This window comes from Echiichthys vipera, assembly GCF_963691815.1.
Source record: "Echiichthys vipera genome assembly, chromosome: 16".
Taxonomy (NCBI): Eukaryota; Metazoa; Chordata; class Actinopteri; order Perciformes; family Trachinidae; genus Echiichthys; species Echiichthys vipera.
In genome coordinates, this window is record NC_139841.1 from 3403339 (window position 1) to 3421154 (window position 17816).

The 17816-nt window shown below is 41.8% G+C and overlaps 1 protein-coding gene across 1 annotated transcript; it reads right to left on the bottom strand.

Moving 5' to 3' along the window:
- Window positions 1-1995: 1995 nt before the first annotated feature.
- Window positions 1996-14654, bottom strand: prrc1 (proline-rich coiled-coil 1). Its single transcript, XM_083929231.1, has 9 exons — window positions 14606-14654; window positions 12677-12809; window positions 9318-9716; window positions 8714-8862; window positions 8522-8624; window positions 7514-7677; window positions 6530-6633; window positions 4717-4819; window positions 1996-4461 (listed from the first exon to the last, which is right to left on the bottom strand). The coding sequence occupies exons 2-9, from the start codon at window positions 12768-12770 to the stop codon at window positions 4252-4254; spliced, it is 1326 nt and encodes a 441-aa protein (XP_083785357.1). The 5' UTR covers window positions 12771-12809; window positions 14606-14654; the 3' UTR covers window positions 1996-4251.
- Window positions 14655-17816: the final 3162 nt, after the last annotated feature.

Below are 17816 nucleotides of genomic sequence, written 5' to 3' on the forward strand. Positions count from 1 at the left end.
CTTGATTTATTGTTCATTATTTGATAGAATATCCTCTGGGTCTGTACCTCTGCTGTATGAACATGTTTTTCTAAAACCAAGACACTTCAACAAAAACCTTTATATTGTGAAAAAAAAACAGTGATCAAAATTAGAGAACACTTTCAGATCCCTCCCAGTTATTGGTGTTAATCAGCACCTGGTGACAGTTGAATTCATTGTTGGTCACACCCTATTTCTCTGCAGCTCTCCTGGTTACTTTGTAAGATGGAAGCTGCTCTAAGGAGACTGAAACCCTGAGACAGCAGGTTGTCCAGATGAAGGCCAAAGGGATGACCCTCTCAGCCATCAGAGTGAGGTTGGGCGTTCACACTCTGTGATTTCAAGAAGATTGAAACTTTACAAGGACACAGATTAACAAAAAGTCCCTCAAAAAGGCTGGTCGTCCACGTAAAACAAGTGCACGAGAGGACAGGATTATGAGAAGACTCTCAATGGGGAATCAGTTCAACACTGCAGCTGGAGTTGGTCTCCAGTTCAGTTCTGAACAGGACAAGGATCTGTCTCTGCACACAGTGTATCATTGTTAAAGACTTTTTGGACTGAAAGCCCACTCTGCAGTGACCAAACCTCTCATCAGCAGAAAGAATAAAAAGGTTACACTTGTCTTTGCTGAGGAGCATGTGGTGTGGACAGAGGAGAACTGGTCCAGAGTGACTTCAGTGATGAGAGGACGTTCAAATCCAATTGAAATGTCATCATAACTCAAAGAGTGAAGCAAATAGTTTTTATTGAGCCAAAGCATTTGTTTTGAGTGCAACTGAAAATGTGGCAGAAGCTCTGTTGATTTTAGGAAATTATAGATCTGTGTAGTACTGTAATATACTCAGGACTCTGGTACACCACGACATAAACCATGAATAATTACCTTAATAAGTTTTTGTTCTGTGTACCAAGTCCATGTGGAACCAACATGTAGCACTGATACAAACCAGCGTGAAAAAAGGGATTTATTTGTGTGAAAAGGCACATTTAGGGGACACCAAGTCCACAGAAGAATGTTCTTTTCCACTCGAAGTCACGGGCAGCGTTTAGTCTAACGTGGGAGTAACTTCGGTTTCTGACAGTGTCCCAAATGCCTGAAGGAGCAGAATACCAATTAATTTCCTTCTTTTCCAATCCCAGGTGACAGTTAGCATCCTGCTGCAAATGCTCAAAATGTGTTTTCACTGAATGAGTGCATAGACACAGGACAATGTGCAAATATGTTTCCAAAACAACAAGCAAGAATGAATGAAAGTGATACTGTGATAGTTCAAACTACTGCGTTTTAAAACATGACATCAGGGGCGGCTGTGGCTTGGTGGCAGAGTGGGTCGTCCTCTGTTCGAGAGATTGGTGGTTCGATCCCCATCTCCCCCTGGTCCACATGTCGAAGTGTCCTTGGGCAAGACACTGAACCCTGAATTGCTCCCCGTGCTGCGCATGGGTGTGTAAATGTGGTGTGAATGGTTAGATCAGATTAGATGGTATGTAGATGTCCACTGCCATCAGTGTGAATGTCTGTGTGAATGGGTGAATGTGACAGACACTGTGAAGCGCCTTGAGTAGTCAGATGACTAGAAAGGCGCTATATAAGTACAAAGTCCAAGTCCAGTCCATTTACATCATTGGGCCATAAGGCCATTCAAGCGGTGTCCTAGCTGCACACTACACACTGATTCTAAATGGACTTCAGGGTGAGGAGTATCATTGAACATTTACTGTGAGGCCACTTATATTCTCACTCATTCGTCAGTCTTGGACTCTTTTATACAAATGCAATTCCAGAGCTTGTCCAGTAGAGATCACCGTTTGAACTGGATCAAACGCTTCAAAACTATGAACCATCTTCAACATAAAAGCTTCATACTGAGTCTGAGCTTTAAAGCTTCTACTGCAAAGGCCCAGGCTCACTGAGGCAAAAAAAAAAAGGCCATAAGGTGGGTCCTGCTTAACTACCTGATCTTGAGGCCCTGTGTCAAAACCCAGTGTTAATACAATACACAATACATTTGATTTCATTTTTGTAAATGTTGCATATTAAATTAATTTGTGTTTAATCAAATAACAACAGAGCAAATGATGACAGAAATTTGGCATAAGTAGAAAGCATAGGAATACAGTTAATGCACAGCCTCATTTTAGCCTCAGGGCCCTCTGGTTCATTTGGCCGTGGCTGAAGGACACTTTTCTCAAACACAGAAAGGTGGGGTTATTTACAGTTACAAAGAAATGTTGTTTTTCTTTTAAAAAGGTGGATAGAGGATCAATGGCTCAAGCAACAGCTCAGAAGACAAAAATATACAGTCAGAATAAGAGCCTTAGAATAACATTTTTACCTGCTAGTTTAGGTTTGGAGCGGTTGGTTCTGCATACTTCAGTACAACGTAGAACTGGCAGTGTGACAGTAATAGTGGAGGCCAGGGTTTTTCAGGTTTCAGGATTTAAGTGTTGGTGTTCTCTCTCTGCTGGGGTCTGCCTGGCTCTACCACATTCTGGATTGGGTCTCTTAAGTCAATAAGGTTTGAGTAGATATTCCAAAAAGTTTCTCTACCATAACCTCTTGTATAAAACCAGTCACCAGGCTAAAACGTTGGCATTGAACCTTTCTGCAAACCCCAGATTTGCTATTGAATCTCAAGGTTTGTGAACTTATAGAACCTGTTCTCATTCCATACTCGTCACATGATGTACCAACACATTCTGATGCTCCACTGTTACAGTTTTAAACACGATTAACGCTGTGAATTCAAAGCATAACTCTGAAAATTTACTCAGGTTCAGACAGGCATTAGACCTGGGCATCCAGGGCTATAGCCCCGGATCTCCAGCCACAGATGCAACATTGTAGCAGTGAAAAACGCTAAATTCTGACGTGATAACTTCAGAATCAAACTTAAAGCTGACTGACTTGATAACTTCAGAATCAAACTTAAAGCAGACTGACTTGATAACTTCAGAATCAAACTTAAAGCAGACTGACTTGATAACTTCAGAATCAAACTTAAAGCAGACTGACTTGATAACTTCAGAATCAAACTTAAAGCAGACTGACTTGATAACTTCAGAATCAAACTTAAAGCAGACTGACTTGATAACTTCAGAATCAAACTTAAAGCAGACTGACTTGATAACTTCAGAATCAAACTTAAAGCTGACTGACTTGATAACTTCAGAATCAAACTGCAGTGGATCAGCCCGGTCCACTTGACATCAGGTCGGTGCAGGTCAGTGTTTCTGAGGCTGTTCTCATGTCACATTCTGACCTTTCTTAACAGAAACATTAACCTCCTCAGTAGATCTGCCCTGACAAGAGTCACACATGACCGTTGGTCTTTCCTTTCCTTCACAAACTACCTCACAACTGCATGTTCATCAGCCCAATTTCAAACATTTCTCAGGGAGAAACCCCCCCCAACCCCCGTCTGAAAAGGACTCTGACTTCTGGGCTACAGCCCCGGATGTTTTCACGAGCTAGTGACACGCCTGGGTTCAGACATCAGAACTACTAGGTTGGGTTTAGGAAAAATATACGACGTACATATGAACCGTGGTCTGCTGGATTAAAGTCCGGTGTATGTATGACCCAACCATCCACCCTGACCTCCTCTAAAAGTGGAGTTTGAGGCTCGTTATACTACGTCACCTGACTTCTAGAGCACTTGCTCTGAACATGGAATATTGAATTGGATGGATATTTGTTGGAGTCAGTTTAAAGTTTGCCAAAAACACTTTATATCAACGTTTCCGTGGTTTGCGGAAACAAGTTATTTCTGGTGACTGGGCTGCTAGTACACTATATTCACAATACAACTGGGACACAGTCCATGTAATAGTCTCTACAATAAGCATAAGCATTCATACACAAAACAAGAACTAAATATTGCCACATGTTAAGGCTGTTAATATTAATGTACACGATGAATCTTTTAAGGAGAGATGAGATGATTAGTTATTGGTTAAGTCTTCTTCAAAGCCAGAGTGGGCAAGTATTGATTTGAGATCTGATAGCCTTTCATTAAAACCCTGCTGACATGCTGGAATGTCACTAAACATCTGTGAGCACAACCATCCACATTTTAAAAGAAATGTGCATTTGGCTTTTCCTGTGAGGACGGATGGAGGACCGATGGGGAGATACGAGGAACCATGCTCTCCCATCAGCTACTTTTTCCTCCAACATGTCTCCGTCTCCTCCCAGTATGGGACAGAAACTGGAACTGTTCAGCCTCACACAGTCCTGGGGGGCAACTGCACTTTGTAGATTCCAGCCAGAGCTTTGGCGGCGCTCTGGATCATTTGGCGTTGTGTCATGCCCGTCACGGCTTGATGCCAGTCTGTTCTGTGGATGTTGGGCAGGCTGCGCTCCAGGACCTCACCAATTGTAACAATCAGACCTGACCAACGCAGGCTATAGTCCGAAGGGGTCAGGGACTGAGCCTGCACAGGGGACAGTGACAGAAACAGTTGGATGAGCTGCTGGATGCTTTCAAGTGTGTGATATTGAATAAACTTTGTCCCTGTCAATGACAACTGCAGTAGTTGAAAACTGAAGCATAATGTCATCTTCACTCTTATTCTCATTAACTTTTGTCTAAGATCTTCAGAATTTGTTTCAGGAAATCTCAGATTTTTCACCAATAAGAACCATATTGTCAGAAACGTATAGTGCTGTTTACAGTTGCTGACTTGTACCTGTTGGACGTGATCTAGAGCCAGAGGAGTTGCCTGAGTGAAGACCTCAATGTGGATGCTATGACCAGGGTCCTCCAGGATCAAACAGCCGATGTCAAACCACCTGGACACAGCAAAAGGGAAGATAAAACAAAATGACATGTGCTTGTTATATAATATATTGTGTGTTACAGCCACAAAGCAAATAACCACAACATGGAAACAGCTAGTGCCACCAACTTCAGAATTATGGCTTTCAACTGTAGAACAAACTTTGCACAGGAAAAAAATAACTTTAATACTAAGGGATCAAGAAAAAAGGGGAGCAGGATTTATGCAGAGGATAGACTCTTGAAAATATATTCATGAAGAAAAAAGTAGGAACATCCCCATATAAGTATGTGCGTGTGTACGTATACGTGTATATAACATCTCTCTGAAAGAACCTTTTATTATTATTATTATTATTGTTTTTTACTCACATATTTTATTTAAATACTTGTCATGTAGTTTGCTTGTGTCAGTGTCTTTTGGGACCTGTCTTTGTTTTATGTTTACAAGTAGAATCTATGATTATGATTTATATGTAAAAATATGATTTACAGTATATATGTAAAAAAATTTGTCAAATGGGCTCCACCTCCCCACCCACCATTCAGGTAGTTCCCTGGGGCTTGGATGGGGAGGATTTGATGTCAACAAGGGCTTCAAACTAGGTTTGTAGAAGCTACAGATGGCTCTGAGCTTCTCGAAGATCACACCCAACAACTTGGGCCACAACTTGGGGAAGTCCTCAACATGAAGTTGAGCAGCGACTTCCTGGTTGATCCAATCCAATCAGGAAGTGCCAAAACCTGCAGTTCTGAGTGACCACTAGGGGCAGGTTTCATAACAGAGCAGTTTCTCATTGACCCCCATGTTAAACAGGCCGTTTACACAGCATCATTAAACCTGTTTAAGGCCTGGTACAAAAAAACATTCTAGTCTGTATGTTTAGGTCATATCTCCATGACAACACTTTTGGACCAGGCTAGTTTTTATTTTATTGGAGGTTAAAGTTTATGAATAATTAGGGGCGCAGGCTCTTGGGTGACAGCTAACTGCCTTACTTCTCCTCTGGGGTAAACGTCAGCCAGAAGAACGTATCTCCCTCCCCCCAACGACACATCAGTACCCTTTTTTGGTAAGAGGAAATGAGGTGGAGTCAAAGTCTGACAAGATGGCGACTCCCGTAGGCGAGGATGATTGGATCAAAGTTGAGAGAACGGACCTCGACAGAGATGCTACGTCCATTTTTTATACAGTCTATGGTTACGAGCCGACCCCAAGTTCACTACATCATCGCAGGGGATCTGATTCCAGACAAGGACCTGGAAAGGTCCAAGCAGGTATTTGCCACAGATCTGCCCGATTCCTCCATTATAGGGAATTCTACATAGATTCACCTGTAAATAGCACAACAGACCGAGAGCAGAGTTTAAGACCGCCAGTGTAGCTGCTAAGAGTGAGCCAGCAGTTAGGAAACTTGTCAACAACAGCCTTAAAAGGCAACAAATTGCAATCAGGAAGGAAACAGAACAGTGTGTGATATGATTCAGTCCACTACACTAGAGACTACTACAAACTATAGCCTCCAAAGGCCACAGAGGTATTGTTTATTGCAAGCTACTGAACTGGGTTGTATTCCAGTGTACACGGGTTACTTTATTCCTATCATTTCATTGAGTGTATAAGATGTAAAGATGGGCGTGCAAAATAAAAAAAGAAGTGTTCAAATGGTTCTCAGTGTGTATATACTGTGTGTGTGTCCTGTTGTCAGTTGGCTTTTTCTTACTTGTCAGGAAAGAGTTCAGCGATGAAGTTTTCCAAAGACACAACCGGTTGCTTCTCATGGATGACACTGGCCCGACGCAGGCCGTCAATGCGCTCCTGAGCCCCCTGCACACACACACACACACACACACACCCAGACCAAGAGTGAGTCTGACATAACAGACAGTGACAAGCTCTACCTGGGCAGACCAATGGCTGCTGACTGATGCATTTAGAGAGGGAATGTCTCCACAGACACACACATTGCAATACAGCAAAGAGGCAACAAGTGTTTTCATTAGTGGGTCATATGATCAATCACCATTGTTTAAACTCACTATTTGATAGATAGGAACTTAACAGACAATTAACTAGGTGGAAAATGTCATGGATGATATCCTTAATACTTGTCTCTGACTTTTGATTGCTGGCAAATATCGTTGCACATTTCTGATTCGTCGTTAGTCTAGCTTAAAGGATATTTACTCTAGACGTTGCATAAAACTATGCCGTACAAAACTAGATGGTCAGAGTAGCAACTTCAATTAGACTGGCTCTGCTGCAGACATGTAACAGGAGCTTTGTCACGCCGCACATGCAGCCCATGTATTTTGGACACAAGAGGACCCTCAGGACACTGGGATCCGAAATGAGGACACTACCTAAGATTGTACCCACCCCATCAAACACACACACAATATATATATATATATATATATATATATATATATATATACATATATAATTATATATATAATTATATATATAATATATATAAAATATATATGTATATATATATCTTTTTTTTATATATATATATATATATATATAAAGTCACAGTAGGGAAACTGATTCTGGAGATTATTTTGAACTCGTTCTGATAGTAAGTGAATTAAAATGACATTTATATCAGCGAAGGATAAACCAATCATCGGTCAACCCTTCCATCATCAATATACCCCAATATATATTTCCCACCCCCACTGAGCACAAACCTAGAACTGACCTTGACACCGGCTGCGTAGCCCACAGGCTGTGGGGCGATGTTGGACTGACCGGCCTCTCCAGTGACCAAGGCCATTCCAAAAACCTCCTGGAAGGCGTCCCTGACTGCCTCCACATTCATCTCCTTATCTGAAGTCACCACAATGTCAACGTCCCCGCCAGACTCTGGAGAGCAACAATACATGAACATTTATAGAGTACATCTGAATGTTTAGTCAGCTTTGTTAATACTGGGGTAACGTAGTGATGACGAGAGAGCATGTTGAAGAATGTAACGCATTACACAAGGGTGGTGGGATATAGCCATACTCTGGAAAGGGGAAGCTGTCTGGAGGATAGAGGTTCTGTTCTCTTTGTGTGTGTATGTCTTCCCTGTACAAGATATATATATATATACACGGTATATATATATATTAAATGTATTTTAGTTTTCTTTTCCTTATTTTTTCGATATTTTACCTATTAATGTGATTTTACTTATTTATTTACTATTATTTGTATATTAATTACTGGCTATACACTTTTATTGATATTGTAGTAGTTTTATATTTCTTAAATTTTATTTAGTGTTAATTTTACCCTTTTCAGACAAAGTTTTCTTTTTCTTTTAATGTTTTAACATTTCTTTTAAACAACAGCCCAGAGTTTTTCCTCTGGGGTTTCCTCACTTTCTGTTTTATTGTTCTAAAATCTGCTTTTACTTCATCATGTTTCATTCAGTCTGTGTTTGTTTAGTTCGGTTGAATTGAGTATTTTTAATTTTCTAAAAATACTTTGTTTCTGTCTGTGGATGGGGGGGTGTTGGTATTGTTTGTTTTATTTTCTTTTGTTTTCATTCTGTGAAGCACTTTGTGTTGCCTCCAATATGTATGAAAAGTGTGTTATCAATAAAGTTTGATTTGATTTGAAGATGAGCCGTGTAAGCCTCTGTGTATGACCATGTATTGTGGTCAGCCCTCTATAAAACGGAGTGGTGTTTTTCAAGCTGCAGAACTTCCCACAGACTTACTGATGTATGGAGCCATGCCAGGATCCAGAGTGGTGATCATAGACTCCACAGAGTGCTTGGTTTTGTCCAGGACTGTCTTTACTACAGGGTTCCCAGCTACTCCCTGAGGGGACACACAAAGACAGAAACGGTAATCATTCCTGAAAAGGGGCTTCAGTGTTATGTCTTCACATTTGAAAAGAGCAATATTACCTTGAAAAAGCCCCAGATGCCTCCTCCACCAGTGTTGGTGTGTCCAGGGCCTCTAGGATCTTCCTGCTCCTCTGGGAAAGTGATGGGAGATCCAGTATCCAATCCTCCCGTCATGGCTGGCTGCTGAACCATGGGGTTTGGCACTACACCTGGAAGTTATCATTTTTCTAATTACTTATTTTTAGACTCATGTGACCAATTGTACCATATAAGCTAAAGCACAGATTAATTTAATTTCAATTCATTTCTATTCAGAAGGCTTTACTGGCATGACATTTGAAATGTGTTGCCAGAGCACAGTTACAGGATACAATGCATCCAATAATATAATATAAGCAGAGGAGAAGGTGGTGGTGATCATCACAATATGATACTTTGTACAAGAACATTCTACTGGTCACCTCTTTTATTGTGGCAGGAAGAGACATACTATGTAGCAGCCAACACTGCACTAGTGATAAACGGATACATCGGTTGGCCAACATTATCGGCCGATATTAGCATTTGTGTATCGGCCGATGTGGGCGGCTGCGTTCTGAGTATGCCTGGCTCAATGTATTCCTGCTTCATGTGTGCCTTAAAGAAGAAGATAAGCATGGCTTACCTGGCATAGCAGACGGACCGGAGAACGTTGGCATTAATGGTGTCTGTGGTGTTCGACCGGCGTGTCCCCGTGTGATGTCATATCCTGCACTCATGGAGAAGTTGGATATGGGCGGGCCTACAGGAGGGGCCGACATGCCAGGAGCCGAAAGAGGAGGTGGTCCGAGTGGGGAGGCCTGATGTGGCAAAGAGGGGGAGGTGGAAGGAGGAAATGGAGAACTGCTTGTGAAGGGGGAGGCAAGTGTGGAGGGAGGGGGGTAGTGAGAGGACAGGGAAGGGTGTGCGGCCAGGGGGCTGCTGAAAGCAGGAAGGGAGGGAACAGAGGGGATAGCTGTGGAGACTGAGGGTGAACCGATGGAGACAGAGCTGGTGCCAGAGAGGGACAGAGGGCTGGACAGACCTGAAACACAAAGAACTCATGTTACATCTCAGAGACACTTCTCACTGTGTCTTCTGTCAATAGATCCATGTACCGTTCAGGCCTTCTGTTTAAGCCCATTCACTGCCTACTATCTGCGTCAACAGGTCATTTTGCAGCGGCTTCTAACCTTTTTAAAGTTACAGATAAATAGTCAGACAGCAGCAGATGATGGAGAGGTGAACAGTGCACGCGCAACAGTCAATGACCTGTATCCGAAGTTTCAGTGTACGTCCACGCGATCGAAAACAAAATTTTTTTTCTTCGTCGTTCTTAAAGTTTTCCGTCCACATGGCCTCCCCTCAAGAAATCTCTGCATCCACACGAAACCAGTGAAACTGACTCAAACGCTGCAGTACACATGCCAGGCCTGTATATGCCGCTGTAGCTGCCACAGAAATACACCAACAACGGAGAAGAAGAGACTAGTTTTAAATGTCTTAATGGTCTCGGGCCTTCTTAATTATTTGCAATAGTTTTACCCTATCGACCCTCAAAGACCCTGAGGTCCTCTGGTGCTGGCCTTTCAACCATACCACAAGTAAGACCCAAAACACATGGGCCCTCATTTATCAAACGAAACGTACGGCAGAAAAACGTGCGTACGACCATTTCCTGGCAAACTTCGGCATTTATCAATTTGGACGTGAGCGTGAGCTACGATCAAATCTCACGTCTGGTCTGAGATCGTGTACGCACATTTCAGCCTGTGTATTTGCGGTGCAGCACAGCAAAATCTGGCTGAAAATAATGAACAAACCTCAGCTGTCATTAAGCATAAGCAGTCAGATATTAAGAACAGATCAAACGGATTCTTAAAACGAATAAAAAAATAAAATTGTGGCTGGAGCAATTGATTGTACTCATGTGCGTCTGAAGGCACCATCCATGAATGATTACGCATTCATCAATCGCAAAAACTACCACTCGATAAATGTACAGGTGATGTGTGATGCTCAGCTATCGCTTTTAAACGTGGTGGCCAGGTGACCAGGGGGGGGGACACACACGATTCTTTTCTATTTCTAAACAGCTTGGTGACAAAGGTTATCCTCTAACAGAATGCCTAATAACCCCGCTGGCAAACCCCGCTACAGAACAAGTGCGCCGATGTTGTGCCGTATTCAGCACCCCTGCCGTGAAATGCACCCCCTCACATTATAGGTGATATTCTGGATCAGAAGGCTGTTGTTTCCACCTAAAGGAGTAGTTTAAATACCGGTAAACTGATTAAAAGCACACACTTTTGAACCTATTAATTGCAAGAAAGCTGGGATTATATTTAGGAAATGCTGAGTCAAATACATTAAACTTGCTCAAAAGATCCATTTAATTCATTTTGTAATTATGGCTGCAGTATATTTCCACAGAATATACAAAAAGGTGTTGTTTTGTGTTCGCTATTATCTTAGTTTGTGATTGTAACTCAAGTAACCAATGTTCTGACCATTGTGGGTTACCTGTATATAAACTTCTCCTCTAGGTGGAAACAACAGCCTTCTGATCCAGAATATCACCTATAATGCGAGAGGGTGCATTTCACGGCAGGGGTGCTGAATACGGCACACCTCTCCACCAGTGCGCACAAGCGCACACGGGTCTCAGTGGAGCGCCGCTTCGGGTTGACTGCCTCCGTTATTCTTTTCCATACAGCGTTTTTATGGGCCCCTTTTATTCCACTCTTAAGACTGCCAAAAAGCACATCTCTATTTTGCTCCATCTCGGATGTCAGGATGCCGATCTGTGTGTCGGAAAAGTTTATTTTCTAACCTGCGTTCCTTCTCTCCGTGTTTGACCTCAGTGGGCGAGGCCTCCGAACCAGGAATATTTAAGGGCGTAACATGTTAATGACGATCAAATTCAGCCGCAGCATTTATCAAGGCCCGCTCATTCATACGCTGAGATTGGTCTGATACGAATGTTTCTTAAATCACACGTGGGTCCTGTCCTACGACCAATTCTGCACTTTCACGGCAGCATTCATTTATTATGGCCCCTGATTGTGGATCGTTGACGCTTGTGTTCCTGCAAGGCTCATAGGGGCTCCGTTCAGACGTTGCGCCGAGCATGAACGCACCCCACCAGTGCTGAGCGACGCAGTGGTTTCATTTGCTTCTTAAACCCCTGAATTGCTCCCCTTGCTGCGCATGGGTGTGTAAATGTAGTGTGAATGGTTAGATTAGCAGACTGACTTAATAACTTCAGAATCAAACTTAAAGCAGTCTGACTTGATAACTTCAGAATCAAACTTAAAGCAGACTGACTTGATAACTTCAGAATCAAACTTAAAGCAGACTGACTTGATAACTTCAGAATCACACTTAAAGCAGACTGACTTGATAACTTCAGAATCAAACTTAAAGCAGACTGACTTGATAACTTCAGAATCAAACTTAAAGCAGACTGACTTGATAACTTCAGAATCAAACTTAAAGCAGACTGACTTGATAACTTCAGAATCAAACTTAAAGCAGACTGACTTGATAACTATAGAATCAAACTTAAAGCAGACTGACTTGATAACTTCAGAATCAAACTTAAAGCAGACTGACTTGATAACTTCAGAATCAAACTTAAAGCAGACTGACTTGATAACTTCAGAATCACACTTAAAGCAGACTGACTTAATAACTTCAGAATCACACTTAAAGCAGACTGACTTGATAACAGTGTGGCTCATGAGTTAATGCAATGTTCCACTTCCATGACAACAAACTAGTTGGTGTAACGTAGTGCGCCCTGGGTAATGTAGTTAATCTACCATGAATCGCTGAGAGACATATTTGGAGAGGAAAGGACAGGGTTCTGGGAGCTTGTGAGAAGTTTGAGAACACCGAGATATGTCCTGGTACGCCAGGGGGTAAAATCTAGAAGTGGGGGTACAGCGTGCAGTGTCCATTGTGGTCTGCTCACACAGGGTCATTTGACAGATTATATCTTACCCATGGTCATTGGTGTGACGCTGACTGTGGCAGCAGTCAGAGGAGGTGTAGGGCTGGCAGGAGGTGTAGTCTCAATCCCACTCTCTTCCATCATCTTCTCAGCCTTACAGCTGCACTTCAACCCAGAATAAAGCTGCAGTAAAATGTTGTGATCAATCAGGATGTGTTCCTCTTGTTGTTAAGCTAATCAGTGCCCACACTGAGGATGCACCGATCCAATAACCTGGTGAAGTGACTATGAGCTATTGACCATATATAAGACTGATTTAGATGAAATACAGTTTCTTCAACGTCAGTTAAAGTTTTAGTGCCACAACAGTCTCTGTCTAGTTTGTTCAGACGATATCGTTCATTTTTGAGCTGGAATGGAAATAGACATTTTCTTTGTGGACTGTGCAAATATGAGAATATATAATACTCTGCTTTCCTAAACAAATAACTTTATTAAAGAACATTTAACATTATTATATATAATATAATTAAAATGCAGTACATTGTCAACCAATTCTAGAAATGAACACAGAGAAAATAAAGAATAAATAAAAAATAAAATAGATATCTAAATAAAGATCAGTACTGTATGTTCAGAATGAGTCAACAGCTGGACAAACATTTACAGTTACACCATTTCTAAACCACCCAAGCATTGTTTTATATGCTCTGTAACAATTAATTTTCATATCAGCCCACATCTTTGCCAATACTGATGTCTTTGAGAGGCCAATATGGACCGATAATATCAGGCGACCGACTCTGTTGCAGATATCTGTAATTCAATTATTTCTAGACAAAAGAACACATCAGATATCCATAACTCGAGCTGCACCGAATAGTTGATTAATTGATTAGTCAATCTGCAACAACATAACTATTCTGATAGTCGACTGATTTTTTTCCAGGCAAAAATGGCATATCATATTAAACTGTCTATCTTTGGGTCCTGGAGAAAACAAGACACTTAAAGACATCTCCTTGGACTATGAGGAACTAAAATGGACATATTTGATTTTATAACATTTTATAGACCAAACAGTCGATAAAATAATTGGTATATACTGTAAATCAATATTGAAAATAATTGTTAGTTTGCATTCTTCCACGGACAAACTATGTCCCTTTAGCCAGTCAAGTGTATTGGGCTTTCAAATTCAGATATCCACACTGTCAGTCTGTAAATCCAGAAACACATCTTAACCAGTAAAAATGATGTCACATTTTTGTCAGTATTATGACTAGTAAGAATACAATTGTATGCAGCTACAATAAGAATTATGACTAGAAACCAATCTACAAATGTATGGTGGACAGGTTTTTCAGTTTTAAGATATCTGAAATTAATATTATTGTACTGCATTTATCCATAATGTTTATGCTGGTTATCAAACATACAATTGTGAAAGCCCAGTACACATGAACGGTAAAAGTGACGTCATTTTAATGAAGTCCTAGAAAGAATGACGTTATGAATATCCGAGGAAGAATGGATATGGACGGACATCTGCATTATAAATCCAGTGTAGTTATATCTTAAAATGACTAATGCCACAAATAGCCTATTCTGCGCTTCCATACCACGACGAACAGACTTGTGCCGTGTCACATCGCGCTCCCGGTTCACATGAAACTAACTTTAACTTTGGATCAAACGGTGCGTGTGTAACGGTGTCTTTCTTCAGAAGCGAAGCAGCACGAACATGTTGGGAGTTTGAAGTGAATTCAGCGTTAGCTTCCTTTAACACAGCGCTCTGCAGTTTACAACTGAGCTGGAACGTTACACGTGTACCGTCACAAACGCACACAGCTCGAGCAGAACTATCCAGAGACAGCGCGTTCGCATTTGTATCTCTTTCTCCTGCAACAAGCACCGCTAACTATCATGAATATATCATATAACTTTTGAGAATACAGGAGAAGTGAATGACCACTCACCTGCTAGCTGGACTAGCTCAGCACAGTCATGAATAAACCACCGACCCTCTTTGATGACGTCATGTGTTGCCACGTCTGCTTGGCCGTAACTCCTCCCATTGCCGGGAGCGCCCTGACCGGACCATACAGTGTATTGGCCGCGGGGAAGTGTGGTAAAGCTGAGGTTATAGAATTATTAAAGGCAGCAAAACGAAGGTTCAGTCATATTCGGTTGGTATTAGAATTGCTTGAAATTAGATTCGAAAAACATCTTATTGTCATCTCATTTTGAAATTAATAAGCCATTGAATTCCTAGCACTGAATATTTTAGCATGGTGAATCATAAATTATTTTGTTTATAGATCCATAGTCCAAAACATGTGCTAAAGTAACCTCTAGAAGCCAAAAAGTGTGCTAAAGTAACCTCTAGAAGCCAAAAAGTGTGCTGAAGTACTCTCTAGGAGCCAAAACCTGTGCTATAGTGCCCTCTTCAAAGCCAAAACATGTGATAAAGTACTCTCTAGGAGCCAAAACATGTGCTAAAGTGCCCTCTAGAAGCCAAAAAGTGTGCTAAAGTACTCTCTAGGAGCCAAAACGTGTACTAAAGTGCCCTGTTTGAAGCCAAAATGCGTGCTAAGGTACTCTCTAGGAGCCAAAACGTGTGCTAAAGTGCCCTCTAGAAGCAAAAAAGTGTGCTAAAGTACTCTCTAGGAACCAAAACGTGTGCTAAAGTGACCTCTTCAAAGCCAAAATGTGTGGTAAAGTGCCCTCTAGGAGCCAAAACATGTGCTAAAGTGCCCTTTTTGAAGCCAAAATGCGTGGTAAAATACTCTCTAGGAGCCAAAACGTGCGCTAAATTGCCCTCTTCGAAGCCAAAATGCATGGTAAAGTACTCTGTAGAAGCCAAAACGTGTGCTAGTGTCTTCTAGAAATCAAAAAACGTGTGCTAAAGTACTCTCTAGAAGCAAAAATGTGTGCTAAAGTACTCTCTAGGAGCCAAAATGTGTGCTAAAGTGTCCTCTAGGAGCCAAAACGTGTGCAAAAGTGTCCTCTAGGAGCCAAAACGAGTGCTAAAGTGCCCTCTAGAAGCTAAAATGTGTGCTAAAGTGTCCTCTAGGAGCCAAAATGTGTGCTTAAGTTTCCTCTAGGAGCCAAAACGTGTGCAAAAGTGTCCTCTAGGAGCCAAAACGTGTGCTAAAGTACTCTCTAGGAAACAAAACTTGTGCAAAAGTGTCCTCTAGAAGCCAAAACATGTGCTAAAGTACTCTCTAGGAGCCAAAACATGTGCTAAAGTACTCTCTAGGAGCCAAAATGTGTGCTAAAGTGTCCTCTAGGAGCCAAAACGTGTGCAAAAGTGTCCTCTAGGAGCCAAAACGAGTGCTAAAGTGCCCTCTAGAAGCTAAAATGTGTGCTAAAGTGTCCTCTAGGAGCCAAAATGTGTGCTTAAGTTTCCTCTAGGAGCCAAAACGTGTGCAAAAGTGTCCTCTAGGAGCCAAAACGTGTGCTAAAGTACTCTCTAGGAAACAAAACTTGTGCAAAAGTGTCCTCTAGAAGCCAAAACATGTGCTAAAGTACTCTCTAGGAGCCAAAACATGTGCTAAAGTACTCTCTAGGAGCCCAAACATGTGCTAAAGTGCCCTGTAGAAGCCAAAAAGTGTGCTATAGTACTTTCTGGGAGCCAAAACTTGTGCTAAAGTACACTCTTCAAAGCCAAAATGCGTGGTAAAGTACTCTCTAGGCGCCAAACGTGTGCTATAGTGCCCTCTTCAAAGCCAAAATGCGTGGTAAAGTACTCTCTAGGAGCCAAAACGTGTGCTAAAGTGGCCTCTAGGAGCCAAAACATGTGCTAAAGTACTCTCTAGGAGCCAAAACATGTGCTAAAGTGCCCTCTAGAAGCCAAAGAGTGTGCTAAAATACTCTCTAGGAGCCAAAACATGTGCTAAAGTGCCCTCTTCGCAGCCAAAATTCGTGGTAAAGTATTCTCTAGGAGCCAAAACGTGTGCTAAAGTGCCCTCTAGAAGCCAAAAAGTGTGCTAAAGTACTCTCTAGGAGCCAAAACGTGTGCTAAGGTGCCCTCTTCAAAGCCAAAATGCATGGTAAAGTACTCTCTAGGAGCCAAAACGTGTGCTAAAGTGAACTTTAGAAGCCAAAAAGTGTGCTAAAGTACTCTCTAGGAGCCAAAACGTGTGCTAAAGTGCCCTCTTCAAAGCCAAAATACGTGGTAAAGTGCCCTCTAAGAGCAAAAACATGTGCTTAAGTCCCCTTTTTGAAGCCAAAATGCTTGGTAAAGTACTCTCTAGGAGCCAAAACGTGTGCTAAAGTGCCCTCTTTGAAGCCAAAATGCGTGCTTAAGTACTCTCCAGGATTCAAAACGTGTGCTAAAGTGCCCTCTAGAAGCCAAAACATGTGCTAAAGTGCCCTTTTTGAAGCCAAAATGCGTGGTAAAGTACTCTCTAGGAGCCATAACGTGTGCTTGATTGCCCTCTTCGAAGCCAAAATGTGTGGTTAAGTACTCTCTAGAAGCCAAAGTGCTAGTGTCCTCTAGAAATCAAAAACCGAGTGCTTAAGTATTCTCTAGAAGCCAAAATGTGTGCTAAAGTACTCTCTAGGAGCCAAAACGTGTGCAAAAGTGTGCTCTAGGAGCCAAAACGAGTGCTAAAGTGCCCTCTAGAAGCCAAAATGTGTGCTAAAGTGTCCTCTAGGAGCCAAAATGTGTGCTAAAGTGTCCTCTAGAAGCCAATATGCGTGGTTAAATACTCGCTAGGAGCCAAAACGTTCGCTAAATTGCCCTCTTTGAAGCCAAAAAGTGTGGTAAAGTACTCTCTAGGAGCCAAAACGTGTCCTATAGTGCCCTCTTCGATGCCAAAATACGTGGTAAAGTACTCTCTAGGAGCCAAAACGTGTGATAAAGTGCCCTCTAGGAGCCAAAACATGTGCTAAAGTACTCTCTAGGAGCCAAAACATGTGCTAAAGTGCCCTCTAGACGCCAAAAAGTGTACTAAAATACTCTCTAGGAGCCAAAATGCGTGCTAAAGTACTCTCTAGAAGCCAAAACGTGTGCTAAAGTGTCCTCTAGAAGCCAAAATGCATGGTTAAGTACTGGCTAGGAGCCGAAACGTTCGCTAAATTGACCTCTTTGAAGCCAAAAAGTGTGGTAAAGTACTCTCTAGGAGCCAAAACGTGTGCTAAAGTGAACTTTAGAAGCCAAAAAGTGTGCTAAAGTACTCTCTA